At 47.6% G+C, this 14,773-nt stretch overlaps 1 protein-coding gene across 7 annotated transcripts in view; it reads left to right on the forward strand.

Annotated features, from left to right (window-relative positions):
- The window catches only part of FRMD4A (FERM domain containing 4A), a 287,437-nt gene that overhangs the window by 244,608 nt on the left and 28,056 nt on the right, over positions 1-14,773 (forward strand). For all 7 annotated transcript variants that reach the window (XM_065667663.1, XM_065667642.1, XM_065667653.1 and 4 more), the window contains exons 13-14: positions 3,791-3,929; positions 12,306-12,447. In XM_065667663.1, the coding sequence (XP_065523735.1) occupies positions 3,791-3,929; positions 12,306-12,447 (281 nt within the window). The remainder of the gene's footprint in view (positions 1-3,790; positions 3,930-12,305; positions 12,448-14,773) is intronic.

Genomic DNA, 14,773 nt, shown 5'->3' on the forward strand with positions numbered 1-14,773 from the left:
CGGCTGGCTGGCTGGGAGCCCATCAGTCTTTTTGGCACAGGAGCCTTTCTTTTCCCTTGCTTTACAAACGTAACGCGGGAGAGAGTGAGTTCCAGTGACTGTCCTACATCTAACCAAGTGCATTCTGCACCCTCTGCTTGTGTGTGCTAGTGGATAGTGACTGCAGTGACCCGTGTGTGTGTTGCTTTGTAGGTTGTTCTCACTAAAAGCAATGTCCCACTTGCAAAATGAGTGTGAATCGCTCAGCTGTGAGCCTGTTTCACCTGTTTCCCATGCCTATCTGTCTGCTAATGCATGTACTTTTATTAGGAGAATTTTGCATGCAGTTTCTATGCTTATTTGCCCTGATATGAACACAACACACCAGTCCAACGGTGCCTGTCTCCATAGGTGCATTCTGTTAAAGCAGTAACTGAGCGAGCAGCTCGGATCTTGTGCAGCTCCAGGTCAGCAGAGCCTTGAGGCATCTGCTTAATATTAAGCATGTAAATAGCAGCATGAAACCGAGCAGAGAAAAGTTGAGAATACATTGGGAGAGCTTCCAGCCACAGGAGCTGAGGGTGCTGCACTCCTTCCCCACCAAACATCTGAAATGTGTGCTGCAAGCTACAGACAGCAAGAAGCTCCTCAGCAGCCAGGCTGGCCCTTTCCTGGGAGCAGCAATCAATAGAATCATAAGATGGTTTGGGTTGGAAGGGACCTTAAAGCTCATCCAGTTCCAACCCCCTGCCATGGGCAGGGACACCTTCCACTAGAGCAGGTTGCTCCAGGCCCCTGTGTCCAACCTGGCCTTGAACACTGCCAGGGATGGGGCAGCCACAGCTCCTCTGGGCACCCTGTGCCAGCGCCTCAGCACCTTCACAGGGAAGAGCTTCTGCCTAAGAGCTCATCTCAATCTCCCCTCTGGCAAGTTAAAGCCATTCCCCTTTGTGCTATTCCTACATGCCCTTGTAAAACATCCCTCTCCAGATTTACCCCTTTAGGTATTGAAAGACTATTATAAGGCAAGGAAATAGTTATAATCGCAAGGGAAAGAAACCAAATAGCTCTGGGATCTCAGAATCATGATCTTTGCAACTCAGTGTCATGCACGAAATCTGACCACACAGAGGACCCTCCTGTGTGTTGTTTGTATTTAAATGATGGGAATTACTGACACAGAAGAGCTTCCGTTTTTCATTTCATTGTGTTCAACACCAGGAGGACAAAACCCCATTGCAGATTGTCAGCCTGGTACTTCCTCACTGAAAGGAAATGAATGTGGCTGGTTTTTGTACCCACAGAGTACCACCACCCGGGTCAAGACAGTGCTCTGTAAAGCAGCGCAGCACATTGCAGTTACATGGTGGGAACACAACTCAGGTTGTAGCCTCCTGGCCAAGCGGGATGGACTCCTGCATGGAGCTGTTTGGCATGTGGAGGTGGAGGAGTAGCCAACACAGTGCTCTCTCCACATTCCTTTCCATGTAGCACAACCAGAGCCTGAGTCAGCGAGCGAAGCCACAGTCACAGGAGAGCAAGCACTGCTCCACGATTGTGGCCAGGGCTGGGCAGCACAATGTGTGTTTGTAAGCCCTGCCTCTGCCTGTGGCTTCCTGTCCCAAACAAGCCATTTAACATCTCTGCATCACGGTTGCTTATCCCATAAAAGAGGGAAATGATACATTTTAGGGAGTATCAGCAGGGTTAGTTCCATAGGGGCATGCAGAGGAGTCATGGAGAAGAACCATGAGCCATGTCTCACAGGTCCCCAAAAGATAGCTGTGAAAAGCAAGTCCACAGCTCTGACCAGCTAAGTCTGCAGGCTTTCTAACTGAGGCTGCAGATTTGATAGGAAGCATGTACAGATCCCAAAAAGAAAAATGATTGGAAATTACTGCTTTTAAGATGAGAAGATGAATGGCTTGCAGAGAATGTTTCCGAGTTCAAAATTAGTAATTGCATTTGAACTGAATAGGATGACACCAGAATTAAGGCTTTAGCTCATGTCCAAGTGCCTTAATGCCTTAAAGCCCGATACACTGCAGTAGTTTACGTTCCTTAAACCAGCATAAAGCATCCACAGTTGGACCCACTTTCCAGCCTCAAATGCGAGAGCACTGCCTACATTCCCTGTGCAGTGACAGGGTGAAGCAGCCCAGCACACGTCCTCATTAGGACCATCAGTTGCCATCCTGCTGCATCTGTAGAGAGCTTTCTCACAAGAACACTACTCATAATGGGACCAGGTCTTCTGCTCCAGCTGCATGGAAAGGACTCAGCATGGGATAACACTGAAACATGAGATCCCAGCGGTTTCAGGCCTTGTTTGCATTGGCCATGGCTGTTTTCTCAGAGACATTTCACTCCAATTCGTAGCTTTGCAATTGGACTGTAACACATTTTGCAGCACTGAGAAGGCTCTGACACAAGAGCTGTCAGCCCTCGCCCAGGCTGAAGTTCCCACTTTGCTGCAGAGCTTTGCTTTGCTTTCACTCTTGCCTTTCTCACAACTTTCTTTGAACACGGGCCTCCCCATACTCACCTGCAAGGCAGTAGCCTACAGGCACAAGAGGAGAGGTGGCCAGTGTAGGTACAGGAGGGAAACCACTGTCTTAGCAAGGCTTGAGGACTTCTAAGTGCTGGTAAAAGAGCTGGCCATCCTTTGCAGTCCACAGTAGAACTCCTGGGCTGTCCTGGAGTGTCACCTCCACATCTGCATTGCACAGAATGCTGCTGGCTATGGATTGTGGCAGCCCCTCCATAGCACATCCTGCACTGGCCTCTCTACACCATCCATGTCCCTGTGTTACAAGCTGTAACAGAAGTGCCATGTCTCTGAGCTAGCCTCTATACCCATTCTCACATCATAATTATACTCCACCACAACTCTTTTTAACAGACTAGAGAGGAGGACCTCATGTATTAGGGGCTCTGTAGATCAGTGGCTTGGTTTACTTCAGCCAGTGCTCCATCCCTGTAGTGGAAGGAGTTCTGCAACCAGGACACTGTGTGTGAAGGTGTCAGGGGCTGAAGCTGAGGGTTGGGAGGAATACTCAAGCAGTTCTGTACAGCTGTGCAAGCATGAGGAAACCTAACCTGTTCCTTTTGCTAATGAGTGAGGACAATTGGGAGTCACGGAGAGGAAACATTTAGTTCTCATTTTTCCTGGGTTTCTATTCACTCAGCTAATTGCCGAGTCACATTCTTCTCTCCAGGGCATGAGGCAGCCCTCTCCAAGCCTCACAACCCCCCTTTCCCATTACACCTTGCAAGTCCTGCTACATCTGTTTACAACTGAGGAAATAAAGATATTTTAAGAGCTTCTCCCACATTCCCTAAAGCAGCCATTGATCCAGTGGATCTTTAGTTGTCACCTGAGTCCTAATATATGAGAGCCACTGTCCAAAGCCAGAAGTAGTGAAGAGTGTGAGGACTTTGCCTTGGGTGTCTCAGCGATTGATGAGACACACAGGATTCACACATGCTTTGGCACTGGTGACTCCCGTGGGACACATAGCAGGTCAGCATCAGCTCAGCCAAACCCAGGAATACAGTCTGAACTGGACAAACTGGAAGATCTTTACTGTTAGTCCTCTGGAGCTTGCTAACTTGAGGAGTTATTTAGGGTAAATGCTTTCCTGGCTGATTGGCTCTTTATTGCTATTCTCTTAAGCATTTTTTTTCCATTAGCATAAGGGTGTGCACAGTAAAGACAGCAGCCTTTACTATTAGGCCTGTGGTAGGTTTTGCTGTAGAAAACAACCTGAAGAAATCTTGGTATAACCCCAGTTAATTCTTTTCTATCCAGGGCATCTGTGACCAGGAGGACTTTTGGGCATAGTGGCATTGCTGTGCATACGTGGTATGCCTGTCCAGCACTAATAAAGTCTATCTGGGCTATGGCCATTAGTCAACATCAGTTCTACCTGGACAGAAAGCAAAGCAAGGTAAGCATGGTGGAGGTGGGAAGTGCATGTTGTGGTGGGTGAGTCCTTCTCAACTCCTCCCAGTCAGAGCAAGGCCAAGTCCAGATGGTGGCTCCTTTCCTGCCCTCCCATTCCACTTGAGATCAAAAAAATGGGCAGATTGACTCAAAATATCTACTGGCTTTGGCCAGATTGAGGGAATTTGTATCAAATCCATGTCTATGGGAGTGAGGATTGAGGGAAAGGTTGTACTGAACTATGGCCAAAATGGAGGAGACAACGTTTACAAGCAGATAGGGTCACATCCCTGTCTGGATGGTTTCCACATGTCTTCTGGCACTTGAAGTCTGTCATAAAGTTGGGGCAGCTTCCAACAACTGAGTTTAAAGTAGCTTCACACTCTGTACCAGTTTCTGAGTCTGTCCCTTGCTTTCTACTATTGTGTTTCCTAGAAATGAGGGCTAAGGGTATTATTTCTCTCTCCACATAGAATATCACATCCGCAGGGGGGCAGGTTCTGACATCCTGGCCTTAAAAGAAACTGTCTCAATCTGGTGCTGCACAAAGGGCAGGTCAATACACAAAAGAAACCACCTTGAAACCAGAGGAGTGTGTGTTCTTCCTCTAATTCCTTTCATCAGCAGTAACTTTAGGCATACCCAGAACAGCAGGAGATTGCTTTGATGACTTTGAGAACACTTTTGAGGCAGAAGAGAGACTTCTCATGCAGACAGCCCTCTCCACATGGGCCTGCTGGTGTTTAACTTTACAGAGATGTGACTCAATACAGAGTCTGTATTGAATGAGCACCTTCTTATACAGCTGCCTGCATTGTTCCCCATCCCTATGAGATGGCAGGTCCTCCAAATGGCTGACACAGTCTTAACATCATGCTACTGCTGAAAGCACTGCCGGCATTTTCAGGCAGGGGCTGCTCCCTCCCTTGCACAGCCCATGATCCGGTTCAGACCACTAAGCTGACAAAAAAATACTTCTTTTTCCTGTTTTTAATTTGCTGCATTATTTTTCTGCCAGTTCAATGTTTTAGCTTGCTGCAAGTACATGAAGGGCCATCAGTGTGCTATCAGTCCAGTTCATTCTAAACCTTCTGACATTGCTTTCCCATCATGATCTCTGTGACTTTATTGTAGAGCGGATAGTACTTTTGGGTGCCTTGGGCAGCACACATGGTTACACTCACTTTGGCCATATCCCATCTAATGCAAAGAAACAGGATTCTTCATAGTTACTGTGAGCTATATGGAATTTAGGGCCCACTCTTAAGTGCCAGCTGTGACTATGGACAAAATGCACCCTACACCAAGTACCACTTTCCTGTCCCCCTCCTCTGCACCAGGGCAGTGCACAGCCCTCTCTGTTGTGCTCTCAACAAAACCAGCTCAGCAAACAAACACAACTTTATATTTTTCTGTGCTTTTAGCCAGCTGGATTTGCTGATCTAGCTGCAAGGTATTTAGGTCACAAGCAGCCCACAAACAAAAGGAGATTCCCTCCTCCTCCCACTTCTTTGCTAAGAAACTGGGTCTCTTAAATGCCCAGTACTTCCCATCAGTGGCTCCTTTTGTTGTTGGCAGATTGTGTTTCAATCTGATCTCCCCTCTCTCACACTCCCACAGACAGCACCATCCACCAGCCCCCATTTGTCAGCCTGTCACGTCTGTGATCGTCTCAGTGTGCTTTGTCACAATAATGCCAGTGGTCATGCTGAGGCTTTGAAATGAAGGCCTATGAAATATTTGTGTCCCTTTCTCTTAAGGGAGCTGGTATTTTACTCTGTTGTCCTTGTCTTTGACGTGGCACTGTCGAGATTGATAGATCCATCAATTTGAATTGATCAGTTCATCCTGCTGCTCACTCCAGGACACTGTACTCATGTGTGCTTTGCTTTTGAAAACCATGAAACCGAGTGGGGTGTTGTGAAATGTCTTCGTTTCAGCTCTCAAGGGTTTAAGACAAACGTTTATTTGAGTTTCAGGTTGCATGGGCTTGCATCCCCTTAAATCTCAGCCCTTACTTCAGTCGAATCCCCAACTTCAAAGCAAAACTTAGATATTCCTTTCTTTTATGTCCACACTTGCCATTTCATACAGTTTTGACAAAAGAAAGAATAATAAAAACAGACAGAAGAAAAAGCCTGCTGGAGCTCACTGCATCTGACCCTTCACTCTAGGGATGGAGATTAGATGGCAGGAGATACAACACAGTGATAAAGCAAGCTTGAACTCTGTGCTCCTCACATAACGGCATCAGTTGGATCTGCACCGCTCCACTGGACAACCCCGTTTATGTGATTTTAGAAAGAAATAAAACCAGCTTTGCCTGGATTTTGACCATTTTGCAAGGAAATGAGGTCCCAGCCTTTCTTGTAGCCCCACTTCCCATTGAATTCCTGCCAGCTCACCCAGTTCCCAGCATCTCCTCCCTGCTGATCTGTCTCTCCCTGCAACCAAAGCATAATGTGGAGACTAAGAAGGTGCCCACAGTGAACATGTCAGTGTGCAGAACTCCTGTCAGCTTCCCTTGTTTTCCAGAAGAGAGATGCAGCGGGACTTCAAGGCATGTTTTTGCTCCATCGACTGCATTGAGTCAATCAAACATTTGGCTTAGAAGGCTTGAGAAGTCCCATTTTGTGGGAATTTCCAACAGCACGTTCCTCCAAGTGCGAGGATTTTTGGCTGAATGAACCAGTAGAGAACAGGCCAAGGGTTTCAAAAAATCACCTGCAGCAAAGCCCCATCACTGCAGGCAAGAGGGATAATGCTCATCCTCCTGCAGCTGCGGAGGGAGCAGGGGCACTGAGCTCTTGGTGAGCCCTTGGTGAGCCTCGGCACCCCGGCAAGTGAGACCCAGCCTGGACAGGGCCAAAGAGCCAGGAAGGTTTCCAGCTCCAGTGTCTTGGCTGCCTTCCTGCCCCTGTCGTTGCCTGTTTTTCTTTTGGGTGGCATGGTTTCGTGTGAGGTGTCCCTGCCCATGGCAGGCTGGTTGGAACCAGATGATCTTAAGGTCCTTTCCAACCCTAACTATTCTGTGATTCTATAAATCCATCTCCAGTGACCATCTACTCTAGCATTTCACTGATGGATTTGTCTTCACCCTCTGACCTTGTCAGAACAACACGGGGGATCAGTTTGGCCCCATGCTTTGAAATGACTCATGAATGAGCCTGTATCCCTCCATGGAAATGAGACTTGGCAGGTCTGTGCTAAGTGCTTGAAAGGTTCTGAGCCTGGAGGGACTGCAGGGCCCGAGGGAGCGCTAATGGGATGTAATCTAGCTTTCCACTATTGTGCTGTCAGTACAGAGTCTAGCTGAGGCCTTGTGCTGGCTGCTGCTCAGTGGCCTGTATGAAATGAGCTGTTGGTCTGATTCCTGCCTCTGATGGGCGGCTGTCCAAAGCACAAGACCACCTGATGCTGATGGGTATTGCTGTAGGGAGCAGAGGCAGCAGGGACTGAGCAGCATGGGAAATTAACCCCATTCCTTTCAGGAGACTTTCCATTCACACTGTTTAATGCAGGGCACTGTTAGCACAACAGCAGTTAGATCTAAAACCTTCTCCTGTGGCTGCAGCAGGTTTCATAGAATCATAGAATGGTTTGGGTTGGAAGGGACCTTCAAAGCTCACCTGCTCCAGTCCCCTGCAATGAGCAGGGACATCTTCAACTACATCAGGTTGCCCAGGATAACATCCAGCCTGGCTTTGAATGTTTCAGGGATGCCACCTCTCGGGGCAACCTGTGCCAGTGTTTCACCACCCTCATTGTGAAGAATTTCTTCCTCACATCCAGCCTGAATCTCCCCTCTTTTAGTTTAAAACATCATGCCTCATCCTACTGCAACAGGCACTGCTAAAAAGTCTCTCCCCATTTTTCCTGTAGCCCCCTTTTAAGTACTGAAACGCCACAATAAGGTCTCCCTGGAGTCTTCTCTTTGGATTGTATCCTCTGTGGAGGAATCTCACTCTGCCCTGCTGATCCCTGCTCTTTGGTTTGGTTTTCCTCTCTCCTGGCTCCAGCGAAGCCAGGCTATGGTGTTATTTCATGTTTTCATTTGCCCTGTGTAGGGCACGCATCCAGGCTGTGCTGGCTTGGCTCATCAGCCAGGCCCACAGGAGCTGCATTGCCTTTGCTCAGCACTTCTAGCTGGTGCCTGGTCAAACAGGTAGTGCCAGAGCGTGCTGTAATTTGCAGTCTGAATATGAGTGGAAACAAACTACAGGGCTTCTTGCTGTAACTTTCCTGTAAATACAGGAAAACCACTGCCTTGCAGGATCAGTCTGTGCAGACTTGGGATTTGTGCCTTTCCTAGACATCACTGCAAGGACTCAGTATATTGGGTTAGGCAGATACTGGGTTTGATCAGTGATGGCTGTTCTGGGGTTATCCAAGGTATGCATAACCCTGCATTTATCACCTGCAGGCGATAAATCAGCAGGACAGCAGCACTCTGAAGACTTGTTACTTCCAAAGATGTGGCACTGCAGCAAGACAGCAGTTCATGCTCAGGCTCCTTACTGAGACTTGAATAGCAAGAAATCTCATGATAAAAAGCAGTGATTTTCCTCTTCACCTAGCGCTAACCTTCCAGAGCTATTTGGAGAACGTATTTCACAGACCTTGTTTCTGACCAGAAACATCAGGTTCAGGAAGCTAAAAGAGTGCTATCCTCCTGGGGCTGATTTTGGGAAGAAGCAGTTGGAAATGAGAAGCATCTAACTAACTGGTTGTAGCATTAGTGTAAGAGGGTCAGAACTGGTTGCCTGATCTGCTCTGACATCTTGGCAAGTAGTTAAGCCTCTTCACTCAAATGAGTGAGTGCACACACGCTGTTCTTGGGGTTATTGTGGAAATAAGCTTGTGAGGCACTTGAGTACCTCTGAATGGTAACGATGGGGCGTATAGATACCCAAGAGTATTAAATGATGATAATACTTCTGAGGGTATTTTCAGTGTAAGGCTTTCCCGGTGGTGTATTCATTTGCAGTCTTAAATTAATCTTAAAAATACAGTGTGCAACAGGGAGACATTTTACTTTCCTTGTTACTTCAGTGATGTGCAAACAGAGGCAGGGGATCACTAAGAACTTAACCTTAAGTGTCTTACCCAAAGCACCACAACAGATCATTGACAAAGCTAAGTGCAAAGCTCCGTTTGGTGAGCATTAAGCCATCAGTTCAGCCTTAGTTCTTGTTAAAATGATTCCTGCTCCTGAAGATGTGAAACACTGAAAATCCTGTCATGGCAAGCATTCCTTCTAGTCCCATCTTATGTTAGTTCCAGTGGGAACAGATCACACGCTGGTATGAGGATGCCAGTCAGCTTCTGATTTGTTAGCACTGTAACGATGAACTGTATGAATGAGCTGAGAGTCTCTTCTGGCCTGAGAAGGTGCAGAGGTGAACGTTCAGGTGAGACCCTGTGAGGCCGGGGTAATTGAAGCTCAGCAGCACAGGGCTTGCAAGATTTGGGCAGTGGATTGAGTTGCAAGCTCCCTGCGTTTGTGACTGAGGAGCACACATGAGGGTCAGCGAACAAGCAGCTGATTTCCAGGCTGGAGATGAAATAGCAGTCATTTTTGTGTGCCATGTTAGAGACAGTGAGCTTCTTCCTGACTGTCAGCTCCCCCCTTGTTAGCATGGCTTGTTACCTGAAGCAAATTCAATAAGCAATACATAAAATAGGGCTCACAGCATATGCATTAGTTCAGAATTGAAGTGCTTGGAGATGACCCCAGTGAGAAATGAAATTGAGGACTGGAGAGGATTGTTCTGATGTGGCAGTTGCTATTTTAAGGTGATCCTAAGGTTCTACTGGTCAGAAAAAGGACTGAAAAATACCCATGGCCACCCAGGACACCCTCACATGTAGGGTTCTTCCCAGTAGTGCTAGGGATATAACTGAATGTTCTTGGTCCTTTTGTCTGTTAAGTACCTGCTAGAGGCTGGAGAATGGAGTGCGGATAGATGGTGAGCTACTAACAGCAGGGTTTGTATTGCAGAGGCAAGGCAGCCACTGGGACTGAGTGACCACAACTCTGCAAGCAGCCACCGTGCCCATTTCATTGCTCAGTGCCACTATAACCCCCATGTTGTGAATGTTTTCTGCCGTTGGTGGCTCTGTGTGCATAAACACATCTGAGCTCACTGCTCAGTGAAGAGAATGTTCTGGAGTTATCGCACGTGAACTTTCTGGTCATCTTATTTTCTCAAATCTTTCCATTGCCAATGGAGAAAGGATGACATCTTAGGAAGTCAACTGATTCCCTCCTAAGATATGAAGAGGATGAGATGATCACTGGAGGTCCCTTCCAGCTGAAATCTCTTCTCCTCTTCTCTCCTCTTCTCTTTTCTCTTCTCTTCTCTTCTCTTCTCTTCTCTTCTCTTCTCTTCTCTTCTCTTCTCTTCTCTTCTCTTCTCTTCTCTTCTCTTCTCTTCTCTTCTCTTCTCTTCTCTTCTCTCTTCTCTTCTCTTCTCTTCTCTTCCCTCTTCTCCTCTCCTCTCCTATCCTATCCTCTCCCCTTCTTCTCTTCTTCTCCTCTCCTCTCCTTCTCTTCTTCTACTCTCCTCTCCTCCTCTTCTTCTCTCCTCTCTTCTCCTCTCCTCTCTTCTCTTCTCTCCTCTCCTCCTCTCCTCTCTTTTCTCCTCTTCTCTTCTCTTCTCTTCTCTTCTCTTCTCTTCTCTTCTCTTCTCTTCTCTTTTCTCTTCCCTTCTCTTCTCTCTTCTCTTCTCTTCTCTTCTCTTCTCTTCTCTTCTCTTCTCTTCTCTTCTCTTCTCTTCTCTTCTCTTCTCTTCTCTTCTCTCTTCTCTCTTCTCTCTTCCCTTCCCTTCCCTTCCCTTCCCTTCCCTTCCCTTCCCTTCCCTTCCCTTCCCTTCCCTTCCCTTCCCTTCTCTTCTCTTCTCTTCTCTTCTCTTCTCTTCTCTTCTCTTCTCTTCTCTTCTCTTCTCTTCTCTTCTCTTCCCTCTTCTCCTCTCCTCTCCTATCCTCTCCCATTCTTCTCTTCTTCTCCTCTCCTCTCCTCTCCTCTCCTCTCCTCTCCTCTCCTCTCCTCTCCTCTCCTCTCCTCTCCTCTCTCCTCTCCTCTCCTTTCCTCTCCTTTCCTCTCGTCTCCTCTCCTCTCCTCTCCTCTCCTCTCCTCTCCTCTCCTCTCCTCTCCTCTCCTCTCCTCTCCTCTCCTCTCTCCTCTCCTCTCCTTTCCTCTCCTTTCCTCTCCTCTCCTCTCCTTCTCTTCTTCTACTCTCCTCTCCTCCTCTTCTTCTCTCCTCTCTTCTCTCCTCTCCTCCTCTCTTCTCTTTTCTCCTCTCCTCTTCTGCTCTTCCTCTCTTCTCTTCCTTCTTCTCTTCTCTTCTCTTCTCTTCACTTCTCTTCTCTTCTATTCTATTCTCTCCTCTTCTCTCCTCTTCTCGCCTCCTCTTCTTCTCCTCTCCTCTCCTCCCTTCCTTCTTCTCTTCTCTTCTATTCTCTCCTCTTCTCTCCTCTTCTCTCCTCCTCTTCTTCTCCTCTCCTATCCTCCCCTCTCTTTTCTCCTCTCTTCTCCTCTCCTCTCCTCTTCTGCTCTTCCCCTCCTCTCTTCCTTCTTCTCTTCTCTTCTCTTCTCTTCTCTTCTCTTCTCTTCTCCTTTTCTCTCCTCTCCTCTCCTCTCCTCTCCTCTCCTCTCTTCTTCCCTTCCCTTCCCTTCCCTTCCCTTCCCTTCCCTTCTCTTCTCTTCTCTTTTATCGTTTACACATTATGCATGTTTACTTTCCCCTGGAGGTGTCCAGATAGTTGACAGTTGGTAGTGTACCATGAGTGACTCCTTTCCCTAGTGTGACCAGTTACTGAGCTGGGACTGGTTCTTGTTTCTTGCTGAAGTAATGTTAATGCTTTGGAAAGGTCCTCACAGTAGGGGCAGTTTGTTAGTCTGGACCATAACCTGAACGCATTTTCCTGCCAGTATTTTCTTCCATCTTCTCATGACAGCCCCTTTAAGTCACGTCCCCACCACGTCTTGGTCCAAAGCAGATTTGGAAAGGCCCTTCCTGTGCTCTTTTAGATGCTACAAATGGTCTTTAGCCTTCGGGCTTTGCAGGTTGGCATTTCTGAAGGTTTCTTATTGTATGTGGTAACACAGTGAATCCATACCTAGCTTGTTTAAGAGGGAAAAATGTGCATGGCAAAGCAGAGAAAATAAACAACAGGAAACAATGCCAGAATTGTACCCACTGAAGAATGTAAAAAGTGCAGCAGTGAATCCCATGCCAGATTGCTTCTATTCTTGTAAAAGAATCCAAGTTTGCTCTGGAGGCCTGTTTCCTGCCACAGCAAAAGGACTTTTTCCTTCTGCGAGCTTTAGAGAAGCGGTTTTTAATAGCTTATTACTAACTCCTGTGTCCATGTCCAGTCCAAGATTCATGCTGCAAGAAGCCTGAGTGAAATTGCGATTGACCTGACTGAAACTGGAACGCTCAAGACCTCAAAGCTGGCCAACATGGGGAGTAAAGGCAAGATTATCAGTGGCAGCAGCGGGAGTCTTCTGTCATCAGGTAGGTCTTTTATCCTGTAACTGGAGAGAATATGGTGGGAAGGGCCATGGCCATGGTGTGATGGGGAGCTGCACTGCAGAAATGAAAGTCACTTCCCCTCAGCCTTTCTGTCTATACAGGTGCCTGTCTCTCAGCACATTGCTCCACAAACAGCACTGGCAGCAGCCTGCCCTTCTCTCATTACCACCACTCATTTCCTCTTTGGCCCCAGGATGTCATCTCCAACCTCTCATTTTCCAGCTGAGACCTTGTCTGTCTTCACAGGTTCTACCATAATCACCCCTTGGCACCCAGTTCACCCCTAGGCAGATGTGTTTGTGAAGGACCCCCCAGCCAGCCAGTGGGAAGCCGAAGCTGGAAATTGCTGATGTCCCTCAGCAGTGTTGGGGCAGGGTGCTTTCTTCACAGAGTGCACATCTGCTTTGCTTCTCTATTGCTGAAATTTGGCTGAGGTCCTAGGCTCCAAAGAGCTATTCCCTAGCACTCTCTACCAAACAAACTAGTAGGTTTCTTTTTGTGGCTTAGAGCACCTTCCTGTATGAAGAAGAAATAATCTGTGAAAGAAACCCCAAAGAAGTTGATACAGAGGAGAACTAGTGCATAGAAGCAGAGAAGGATCAGAGAAGGGGATTCAGGAGGTTTTATCTCTTCGATACTCTTACATCAGCCTGAACCAGGCAAGCTGTGTGTAAAACAGTGCTAAATATCACTTCAGGAGCAAAGCAAGGATTGATAGTTTGCAAAGAGCTTGAAGCTGCTCAGGTGAGCAGCTCTTCAGGAGGGCAAGGTTGCTGGTATCCCTGTAATTAGCAGTTTCATTCAATTAAATGCCTTCTGTTAAGCATCACATCAAGTTAACAAAACTGACTGTGTTGAGATGTCTAACAGTAGAGAATAACCATGCTTGACAAAGGAAAGAGTCCATCTAAGAATACCAGTGCTTTAAAACTGAACCCACACTGGTGTAGCTGATCAGCTTTGCACCACTGTATCCTTCCTGTCTCTTAAAACCCACACTTTCCTGCTTGGAAAATACCCAGCAAGGGGTTAAAATGTGCAGTGTTTACGGAGCTCCGAGCAGCCTGCTGTGCCATTCCTTGCCTTGCCTGCAAACAGAGATGCCTTTCTACTCCTCAGTCTTCCTGACAAAGTACACAGTCCACCGTCTGTGCCTCCCATCACTCAGGGAGCTGCAGTAGCTGAGAGCTCCCTGGCTGGTGTCAGGTTGTCAGAGCTCTTTATTTGTTTGGCATTTTTTCCAGCTCTCCTGCTGGAAAGTAAATAGCGTGAAGTGCCCCAAGGAAGTTCTTTAGGTCTTTTCAAGACCGAAGCCTCCTGGGCACCATTCCTGAGTTTGTGAGAGCTATTTGGTAGTAATCCTGTTTTCATGTGGATACGCTGACTTTTTGCCTTTATGGAAAGAAGCATGGGGGTCTGCTTCTGCTCTCACACCCAGAGTGAGCACTAGCCAGGTGAAAGCCAGCAGAAAATTAGGCCCAGGAAAGCTTCAGCACCTCTCAGGGTTATGTCCCCACACTGGGAGCTGCCCATGCTTTGATTTCTGCATTGTTTTTTGCTCCCTTCTGTCTGAGCATGGGGTTTGTAAACTCAGCAGAGCTGCAGTAGTGACTAGACCCATGCAGAGTTCATTCGCCAGGTGAGTCTTCTTCAGGCCTGGGTAGGTGGATCTGCCTACCAGGGGGCCTGTGCAGGGCTATGTGAACCTCTGTTTCAGTGCTGCTGGTGGGCCAGGAGCATAGCTCCCTCCAGATCCCTGTGTTCAGACCTGCCTTTTATATCCTACTAGCTGTGAGGACAGGGCTCTCCCCAAAACATTAAAGAGAGCTGTGGGGTTTGCTGTGTGCCTTCCAGCAGCTGTGAGCAGCTGCCAGGAAGTAGAGAGAAAAGACATCTGACAGAGATTCCAGACAGATACCATAGAATTGGAGACCCTGGATTGCTTCCAGTCACCCTCTGCCCCAAAAGCCCCTTCCCTCATCCCAGCTGGCAGAGGTAACCCAGCCCTGTCCCACTGCATGGGAGGGGCCATTCACTGCCTGTCCCACTGGGCACAGTCACTGGCTCCATCCCAACCTTTGCGTTTCCTCCCATTGTACCAGAGATTATCGGCACACAGTCACAACAATGATGGGTTATCGTGGTCCAGCCTGCGTGCTGGAGAGAATAAGTGCAAATGATTAAGTGGCCACAGTAGATTTCCAGGCTATAAATACCCTGAGTGACTTGCAATCACAAGGACAGGACTGAATGTTTGCCCCCACTTCCCTACTGTTCTCAGTCCTTTTTTCCTGGAAATTACTTGTAG

Source organism: Lathamus discolor, chromosome 1 (assembly GCF_037157495.1).
Source record: "Lathamus discolor isolate bLatDis1 chromosome 1, bLatDis1.hap1, whole genome shotgun sequence".
Taxonomy (NCBI): Eukaryota; Metazoa; Chordata; class Aves; order Psittaciformes; family Psittacidae; genus Lathamus; species Lathamus discolor.